This window comes from Trachymyrmex septentrionalis, unplaced genomic scaffold, assembly GCF_001594115.1.
Source record: "Trachymyrmex septentrionalis isolate Tsep2-gDNA-1 unplaced genomic scaffold, Tsep1.0 scaffold11, whole genome shotgun sequence".
Classification (NCBI taxonomy): Eukaryota; Metazoa; Arthropoda; class Insecta; order Hymenoptera; family Formicidae; genus Trachymyrmex; species Trachymyrmex septentrionalis.
In genome coordinates, this window is record NW_017304228.1 from 1,890,366 (window position 1) to 1,901,120 (window position 10,755).

At 39.7% G+C, this 10,755-nt stretch overlaps 1 protein-coding gene across 3 annotated transcripts in view; it reads right to left on the reverse strand.

Moving 5' to 3' along the window:
- Positions 1–6: 6 nt before the first annotated feature.
- Positions 7–10,755, reverse strand: part of LOC108750820 (RNA pseudouridylate synthase domain-containing protein 2-like) — a 171,059-nt gene continuing 160,310 nt past the window's right edge. For all 3 annotated transcript variants that reach the window (XM_018490623.1, XM_018490613.1, XM_018490605.1), the window contains 3 exons: positions 7,335–7,422; positions 3,135–3,311; positions 7–2,952 (listed from right to left, as the gene is read on the reverse strand). In XM_018490623.1, the coding sequence (XP_018346125.1) occupies positions 2,149–2,952; positions 3,135–3,311; positions 7,335–7,422 (1,069 nt within the window). In that variant the 3' untranslated portion in view covers positions 7–2,148. The remainder of the gene's footprint in view (positions 2,953–3,134; positions 3,312–7,334; positions 7,423–10,755) is intronic.

The following is a 10,755-nucleotide window of genomic DNA, read 5'->3' on the forward strand; positions in this document are numbered from 1 at the left end:
GTCGCCCAGAGGAACAAAGATTCCGCCATGAGCCAATGGAGCGCGCAGCATTGTTTATTAAAATATCACCAATAAAAATCCAATAAATTACTCGGTAAAAATTTAATGTTACATGTAGCTCGACATGTGTGGAAATTCAACGTGCCAAATTCACATGTGTAGAGGATTCACATGTTCGTCGGCCCTGAACAAAGATACCACATCGGAGAGTTTCCTATTAGCATTGACCGATGTATAAATAATTTTCTCTTTCCCTCTCGTTTGACATTTACAGTAATCTTTCACAATAAGTATATTAGCGATACATAACCACTATACGATAATACAGAAATCGCAGGGCTTCGTTGAAATTGTTCCAAAGCCGGAGCCGTCGAGGATAAATTTATCTCCCAGTTATACCTGACTTCTGTCAAGCCAAAGTACTGAGGTGGATTTGATGCCAAAAGCAACACTGCTACCGAATATATAATCGATATCGCCTGTTCACTTCCGTCCGTTCGAAGTCAAATTCGAAGTCACGACGGTGATTTACCGAGAACGTCTCCCGAGAACGCTGATCGAGTGCGAAACGTCACATACTACCGCTACTTCGCGCACCGTCGTTTATTCTTAGATGATAAGACATTGCTTCTGCAAAGTTCTGGAATTTTGAGAAACGGATCAAGCGGTATCTCTCGTGAATCAAAATGTTCCGTAAGATTGGAGAGTAACAGTCGCGCGCGAGCCGAATGACTTCTCGCGACCATAGAAAATAGACGAGAGACGCGTGGCTTTCCACGTTTCTGTGTACGTCATAAATCAAGATGAATGATACGATCCATCGGAATACCATGCCACCTCCGACAGATGCATCAATCTTCTCTAACATGTTAGGGGTACCTCGTTCCAGTGGCAGTGACTTTTTGACCGTTACTGCTCATAAAAGCAGTCAAGACTATCGCGTTTTCCAGAACATACATTTGTCTCAGTCTACTAGAGCGTTCGCGCAAATGATTTTTGTATACAATTTCTGTGCGTGAAATATCACTTGTATTACAATTAAACAAAAATTATTCAGTTAATCGTATCTTTTCATATCACAATTTAAAATGAAAATAGAATTATCTTTCATCTTTGTCGCTTCGCTGTGCGGCTGCATCTTTATTGTTAAACATTTTTGATCGACAAATATTTTGATCGAGAAATATCGCGGTAATATAATCACAGATCGCTTTTGTTTGTCACAATATATACTAATCTTTCTGATAGCAAAAAAATCAATATTCGTGATTGATTCGGAAGTTGACAACGAAGTCCTGCGACTTATAAGATCCACATCGATCAACCGACCATGCAAGAACATTCTTGCGGCTGTTACGCGGAGAGAAACGATCGTAGGAACAATCACATTGCACCTTATTACGACATCTCGGTGTAAATTTACTGCGTAATTGTACAAGGCGCTCCAGGTTTGCTTGGAGGAAACATCATTGAGAAACCCAGAAAATTGCTGCGGCGAGACAAAAATAATAATAATGATAATCTGATTTATTAACTGGCTCCCGAAATCGGGACAGCTTTGCGGTAATAGGATCGGTAACAACGGTTGTCTTTTGTCGCTATGATTAATCCGCATAATAGCGTCGCGTCTCGGATTGTTTCCCGCATAAAATCGCCCGCATGAGGGATTTGTGTGAGACTTTGCCAGAAATATATAACGAAACGAGAACGCACGCGACGGGGGTATACTTGTCGCTTACGTAGAGAACGAGCGTGAATTTCTGCGCGTAAACGATGATCCGTCGGAATCGCTTCATGATAACGCCAAGTTGTCGCTTACGACAACATATCGACGACGAGTTTGCAGAAATGTACATATCGAGCGACGTGAGATTGTTCCAGCAATCTCCATTTCTCTCGGACCGCAGCATCCCGGAAAGTCCGACGGCCAAGTTGTAGGGGGATGCACGTCTGTTTGTCTACTGTGTGTATATGTATGCGTATTCGTCTACTTGTTTGCGTACGATGGTCAAAATCGCTCATTGGCGGATGGAAGGCACGGGGTAAGGATATCAAAAAAGGGGATTGAGACTCGATGACGGCAACGACAACGACGACGACTACTCGCCAAGGAATCCACGCGGATCGTCTTCGATCACGTTGTCTGAACTATCGATCGTCGCCGGTCCAATCGCTCGCTGCCCACGCGGGTAGCGGCGTTTCGTACTCCCATCCCGGACCGCAGTAACGCCACGCGTGCAGATACATCACCAGATCTGACGGCTTCGGGTCCCTATACTTGACTTTGCACTCGTAACAGTGCGGGTCAACGGTGACCTTGTCGTTGGCGAAAGTGGAATCTGGTGGTTCCGAGCCTGTCTGCGTTCCCACGGTGACCTTGAGGGATTCCTGTTGTGGCTGCTGCTGCTGCTGCTGCTGCTGTTGCTGCTGCTGCGGTTGTTGCTGCTGTTCGTCCTCGACCAAACCCGGGGTGGATGATGGCGAGGAACCGTTGTCCTTGTCATTGCCGGAGCCCAGCATGCGTTCCTCCAATTCCAGTTTCGGCTTGAACAGGCTCATGTCAGAATCGCCATCCATACCGAGCCAATTTTCGGCGTTATGAATGCTGATGAGATCCCGGACGAGCTCCTCGTCGGTCTTGCCAATATTACCGCCCTTTCCCTTGTGCGGGCCAAAGACCACGTGATTGTAGAGAGGATCATTCACCACGGGATAGCCGAGGTACTGCAGGTGGACGCGGATCTGGTGCATGCGTCCAGTCTGTGGCTTGCACAGCACCACCGACGATTTGCCATTGTAGCTGAGACGCTTGAAGCGGGTGACGCAATCTTTGCCTTTCTCGGAGACCTTGCAGACGCCGATCTTGTAGGAAACCACTTCGATTGGCTCCGAACAAATTACCTCCTCCTCAGGGAACTCACCCTCCACTCGGCACACGTACTGTTTGTGAACCTGGAATGTGAAGAAAACGACATGTGAATACGACATACAACGTATAGAACAATTACGATCGTCGTATTCGTACGCCAATGTAAGCGTCTCCGTCATTTAACGACGGACGAGCGACGCCAGCTGCACGTCTATATGTTTTTTTTTTCTCGCATACCCGCGAGACGTACGCTTATGCAACCAACCTGTCGATTTCTTATTTGGTGCTCCATCTGCCTTGCCTTCTTCGGCGTCCTGCCGAATAAAAGAATGCCACTGGTCAACCGATCCAGCCTGTGAATAGTTCTAAGATTCTTCAAATTGTACTCCTTCGCCAGAATAAAAACCACGGTGTTGTGCCGATAACGACCGCATGGATGAACCTGCGAACATAGACATGATCAAATGATTTTATTTTTGCCCCGTCGCTCCGCTTGAAGTACTAATCTAAGAATCCAAAAATTGTCTAAATACTAGAAAAGGAAAACTCAAGACAATCTATATAGTTTCGTCCTACTCTGAGAGAAAAGAGAAATTTTTTAATTTATAACTATATTTGTATTGTGACTATAATTACATGTTGTACCAATTATGATTATTACTGCTATGTTAGTAATAATAATTATGTGTAGTTATATCGAAAACTATGTAGAGTTAACACCCAAAATGACTATAAATTACAGTTATTATTATCATTAAAAATAATAATAACTATATGAAAAGTTTATGAAATACGCAGGTAATCCTGCGATGTGATCTTGCAAACTTACACTGAAATTATAGTTAAATTATAGTGTAATTGCAATTATAGTCATTGTTATCATAAAAATATAGTTATTATCATTTTCACAGTAATAATAACTGTAATTGCAATTGTATTACAATTTAACCATAATTTCAGTATGAGTTCGCGAGGCGAACCCAGAATTACTCCTGTATTTCACGCTAAACTTTTCATAAAGTAACCAGAATATCTTCAGGAAATGAGATGTGAGCGGTAAATTTATGGAGCTTACACTACTTAATGAATGTACTCAGTGCCTATCGGCATGTGGCCAATGTAAATTCGATGTAGACACAGATACACACGCATACACACAACACGGACGCTCATACGTGTACGCATTCACGCAAGAGCGATCGACCCATTTCTCCTGGCAAATTCGGGACAAAAAGCACTCATGTCTACAAAAGGAAGGTCGATTCATCGTTTTGAATCGGTATGGCAGTATGGCACAGGAACGACGAGCTTTATGCATTCCGGCCGACAATGCGGATTTATAGGTACAACGATCGGCTGGCTGACTAGCTGGCGGATCGTATCGGACTCTTCCTGGCTCGATAAGTCCGCGCGTCTATCAGCACCACAGTGCACGTATGCACAATAATGTACGTCGGCTATCAAACGCCCCCAGCGACTCGGCGAACCGCTATAATAATCCGGCGATCGAAGGCACTTTTCTATTCGCCACCGCTAGGATTTCACACCTTCCGTGTATTCCTCTCTCCGCCATAAAATGAATTTCAAGAATTTCGAGCAAGCGAACGAATTCCGAATTTTTTAATAAATTTATCGTACGCACGACGAGTTTTCCCGACGTAAAACTTTGTTACGTAAAATCTAAAAATGTATAACTGAATCTATTTTCTCTGTCATTGCACCGTTAAATTCATAATATCAAATAATACTTATTTTCGCTACTGCTCCTATTCTGTATGCCGTTAATTTAAAACTAAAGTAGCGGAATTAAACAATTTAACCGAAACAAATATATTAGATCGCACTAATTATGTGCACTCAGAAAAACAAATGTTTATTTGATAAAATTAATTTCGTCAAAAGAACAATTTTTTTTCTCAGCGTGGAAAATTGAGTCTCAGTGACTTAATGTGGCGAACAAAAGATGTTAATAGATACAAGACTTAATGATGGATAATTTTTAAGATATATCAAAGCTGCTTTGTGAACACAAGTTTACGCATTTGATACATCATAGCTTAAAAACCATCCATTATTAATCCATTATTGTTCTTTGCGTCATGATATCTTTTATTAATCACATTATAAGCGTACATTACATGTGAAAACTAATTCATTTTACCGAGACCCAATTTCCCACATAATTAATGAGTCGCTTTAACCAGCTTTAACTCAAATTTAGTTTATTATTTACTAAATGCATTCATATATATGTGAACACTGTTTATGTTGAAACCAGCCACAGAAATGGATTGATTTGGACATACATGCTACAACTTCCGTGGAAGTAAAAAATAACAAAATATCATGTTAACTCGAAGAATTGAGTTACCATTACTCCTTTGGTAACTAATAATGCATGGTTTTCTGATAAATATAATATTACATTAATGTAAATATATTAGTAAATTATTATTATAATATTATATTATCATATTACTATATAAATATATTAATCTGAATACATTATACTAACATAAATATATATTAATGTAATTAAAATTTTATAAATTAAATTAGAACATTATGCGTTACTGCGTTAAAATGATCTGAACGCGATACGCGATAAAAAGTTGAATAATTTTGCTATTGTCACAATTCACGTAGAGAGAGAGGAACAAGGAAGCGAAAGCGACACGATAAAGTCGTGGTGCGCCACACAATTGCATAACGGTTTTAACGATGTCTGCGCGCGAAAATTAATTCAATTGTTGGGCGGCCGAGATCTCTTCGTAGTTCGCGGCAGGACAAAAGTGGAAAAAGGTACTCGAGAAACCGGGGATGGACGCGAAAGCGAACCATTAAGTCGTGCATCGCGCTCGTGCTTTGCCGAGTACCTACTTGCGCGTCGAATTATTTTTGCATTAATGCCCGGCTGTTTTGTTGCGCAAGCTCTTGTTAACGACAAGACACGATCTCTCTCTGAGGACGCAGCCACCGGTGCATTCGGTGACATTTCAGAGAGGAAAAGTGGCCGAGCTTAGTAGTTCTCCGAGCCTGTATTTATCACCGAGCAAAGCCTCGCGGCCCGTCGTAGAAGAATAAAACTTGCAACCACTGCGGTGGCGCACAACTAACGGTCCCGACAGCGAAAACGAGAAAAGAGAACAGAGGGTAAAAAGATATATAGAGAAAGAAAAAGAGTACGTTAAAGTCTCATAAGCTGGTCTCGCGGAGCCATCTTCTTTTTGGAAACTTTGGGACGCTTTATTTTCTCGGCCAGGTGTATACGTCGTCGCGCGTTTATTATCGTTGCGAATTGAAATAACTGAGACGAGAATTGCTACAAAGTGGAAAAAAAACCAAAAGGGTGTTAAAACTCGTTCCGACGAAACCACCGTGACCGTTAATTTACGCCAATGAATCACCGATATCACCGGTTTAATGCATCGGATTCGCGGTATTGCATTTTGTACCACGCCGAGAAACGCTCCTGTCCTTTACCTATGTATTTTTACAGCGGAGTCCACAAAGTCCGACATTATCGTGGAGCGGCAATAATAGCGCGCGGAGTAAATTATTCGTGATTTGCGAGCGCCGTAATGCGCACGATTAACATTTTAATAGTGAGTTTTATTCGCGCGGTTGTGCGGCCGTAATGCATTCGCGACCGCGGGACATTTATGCGAGTTGCCTGCGTGTGCGCGTAAATTCTAAATTCCCTTTTTTCTACGTGCTTTTCTTTCTTTCTTTCTTTTTTTTTTAGTCGTAACTGTGTCGTATCCCGAAGTATACCAGGAGAGACCGAGGTCGCCTGATGTCGAAATGTTGCATTTTAAAAAGGCAAAGCTCGTCAGAGGCCCTTGACATTTGACGCATAACATCTGTAAACTGCGTTGTTTTGTTAGTCACCGTCTGAAAAACGACTCGTTAGCGGCGATTTAGTCGCCTTCCATGCATCGAGAGAGAGAGAGAGAGAGAGAGAGAGAGAGAGAGAAAAGGAAATAAAAGAACGCTAACGAAATCAGAAGGTCGACATTGAAGGAGCGGAAGTTTGCGCGGCCAGGTTGAGACACGCTAGAATTTAATTTATGGGGTACACTCAAATATATATACTTAGACAAAGCAGTGGAAAATTTCGTTAGTCAGAGTGCAAAAGAATAGAATCTGAAAATTTTTAATTTTAACAGCGATGGGACTTTAACCCTGCGAAAACATGCTCTAAGAATAATTTTCAGTAAAAATCTGCGGTTGTGTAACATTATACTTGTAAAGACAGCTAGCTTATGGAATTTTTCAGATAGACCGAAACGCGCGAGCGGACTTCGAGTGTTAAGCGATTTGGTTGCGTGGAAAGTGTCGAGGACATGCAAAAGAGTACGTGTGTGTGTGTGTGTATATACGTGTATATGTGTAATGTTTTCGTGGCTTGGACAATACGACAAACAATTTTTTGGCAGTACAGTTCTGGCAGTACACCACTTACAGGGATGGAGGCGGGCTTGTTGACCACGACGACGTCCTCGTCCATGTGTATCACCGTGATCGGCTCCGAGGTGACAGGCACCTCGTGTCTGCAACACACCAATCGCAACCAGCTTAACGTGGCTTTGTTCCGTTTGCGCTTACACATCTCGCACACGCGTACGTAGTGCACGTATGTAGACGTACACGTAACATACACATACGCACACGCACACACACGCACACACACACACACGCACACGCACATACACGTACACACATTCGTACGTACACGCGATAGACGGCATCGAAATGTCGAGTAGTTCTCGCACGAGTAGACAGTATCAAAGCATGGACCACATCCGTATTTAAATAGTCCATATCTAATATATCTAATGCATTGAGAGAAATATTTTGGTACGTACAAGCATTTATTATGTTGATATGTGACAAAAACTTTCTTATTTTTTCACTTTCTTACTTCCTTTTTTTTCATTAAAAAATTGTGTTGTTCCAATTAAAATTTGATTACTGTAATAATCAAATTTTGATTAGAACACACACCAAAAATATGGTTAGAATAAAAAATTGTATTGTTTTAATCAAAATTTGATTATTCTAACAAAATTTTAATTAGAACACAATTTTTTAATGGAAAAATGAGAAAGTTTTTGTTAGTCACATATCAACAAATAAAGTAAATATACATACCAAACATTTCTTTGTGTGTGTGGTGAACAAAAATTAGAGAAAAGGAGCGTGAAGAGGCCAATTTCCCTCTCTTTAACAACATTACACTGTTAAATCGCTCACTAAGCACTCAGCGAGCAAGAAACGAATTAATATGTTTAATTATCATAATATTATTATATTTATTATAATATAATATTATAATTTATAGTAGAATAACTTATATCTTTAACATTATATTTCTGGTTGTAGAGAAATAATAATTTCTCCAAGGCCACATGTGAGCGACATAAAATTACGCTCATATCGCTCACATTCTCACGGTCTTAGAGAAAATAATAAACAGTAATAAGTACGTAAGAAATATAATATTAGAGATTATTTATAATAGACAAAGGTTATTCTATATTACGAAAATATTATAATAAACAAACAAATTAATTCCTTCCTTCCTCACTGAGCATTCAGTGAATACATTCAATATTTTGGATAGTATACCCGTGGAAATACTGTCGACCACTTCAGATTGTTAATCGCTAATCAAGTTCGACATTGTAGATAATTATTGTAATATCGATCGTCGATTGATAATCGCAAGCGACCGGTTTATCGCTTTCATTGTTGGCAATCGGCAGTCAACGCCACGCCCGCACGCATGTTACGCTTTTTCGCGATTCTATTCACGTGCGAATTGATTGCATACATCGTCCGACCGCAAAAGGCGGAAAAATCGTGCCGTTGTGCCGATTGCGTTTCTACGCATACATGTACGCGTGCAAAAATACTCGCGCGAGGAGCCAACAGGTCGCGAGAACAGCGTCGCGAAAATATGTATAAAGCTGCGCTTTTATCTAACGTTAAGGTAAACGTATGAAGGGCGTTCCGCAAAGTGAGATGAAGAAACAGAACGAAAGCGGAAGGGAAAAAAACGGAAGAAAAAAAGAAATAAATATGGCAGGTGGATGCATGTGCATGCGGCGGCTCCAATTACGAGTTCCATCTACCTAATGCATTTCCACTCCGCAAAACTACGGTCGCACCCACTACGTGTCCTATGCACGTGCATTCTTTCTACGCGAACAATAAGGAAACCTCGGCAAAGAGAAAAAAAAATCAACACGACGGAGAAGGAGGAGGGAGAGAGAAAGGAAAGAAGAAAGAGAGGGAAGGAGAGCCTTCGGCGTATCGAGATTGGATTTGCAAAATCTTTTCCCGTCTTTGCAAAGTGCCTCGTTCACGATAAATGGGGGTTTGCGATGAAGGCCGGATAGCTGCGAATATCGGATAAAACACGTGACAAACAGAATTCAATTCGGCTAGCAAGACGTTCGTAAACTTTATAAATTGCGACACCACCTGCACCGCGGTGAAAATCCCGGAGGGCCGACGCGCACCTCTCGAAAACTAATCGCGAATCGATGCGTCGTTAGGTCCATTCTCACGCGAATTGCAACCAGAATGATTCCAGCGGAATCATGTAGACGTAGCGACGTTCTAAGATCATGGAAGATGTTATTAAATCATAAAAGTAGATCGAGGGCGAATTTATATAATGGCATTTCACAATCGAGCGGAAAAAGTTCATTCCTCGGAAACATGAAATCGCACTTCTTCAGCGATTAATATAATTATCCATAGTTTATAAATAATGAAACGCGATTACTCGTTAACTTCTCGTAATATTTCTTGTCATTATTGCGTGCATTACATTTACAAAAAAAAACCACGTGTGTTAGTCACGCATTATACTAATCTTTTAGCATTGCTCTATCGGTTACGCACAAATATCTATTGCTCCATTTTCTTCTTCAAGCGCACACGGAAAGAACGGTTTTTATAAAGTATTAAAAAATTCAACTAAATATAGTTGAATAATTCTGCTAAATCCTAAAAAAATCTAGCCGAAAAATGATTCAGAAAATAATTTTATTGGATTATTAAAGTTGTATAGGATGCTTAAGTTGATTGCTACAATGTCAAAATTTTTTGCAGCATTTCTCATACTCGCATTTCCTACACTGTTAAGTCTATAACTATAAATGAATTGATTTACATTTTAACACACATGGAGGTTAAAAATAACAAAGTTTAACTCAAGGGATTGAGTTATCATTATTCCTTGTTTGATATCTACCGTTAAATCTAGTGTCAAATTTAAGTTGTCACTACTTCTACTTAATATAATTTAATATAAAATAACGATATATATATATAATGAAAAGGCTGCAGAAGTAGTGAAGACTTAAATTAAATTAAATTTGATATTCTAGATTTATATAACAGTGTAGAGGGGAGCAATGGTAACTCAATCCTTTGATTTAAATAATATTTTTCAATTTTTAACCTCCATATGTGTTAAAATGTAAATAAATTCATGTTTGTATATATAGTTAATTTCAAAGTAAACATCATTCACATTAACGTACCGATTTAATAAATAATAAATTAAATTTGAGCGAAATTTAATACATTTTCTTGAGTTAAATTGTTTAAGTCAAATGAACGATATATTAGGAAGGAATAATAGCGATCTATAGAAACGATTAAAAGTAACTCAGATTGAGTAGAACTTGACAGTATTATGAATTTGACAGTACATAATTATTTTAATTGTTCAAAATAAAATTATTTTCAGATCTGTATCTAGCTAAATTTTTGGATCATCAAAATCATTCTTTCCGTGCAAGATAGAAATCATTAAAAATCATCACGATAGATACACATGTATACTTATCTTGAGGCACATAATCGAG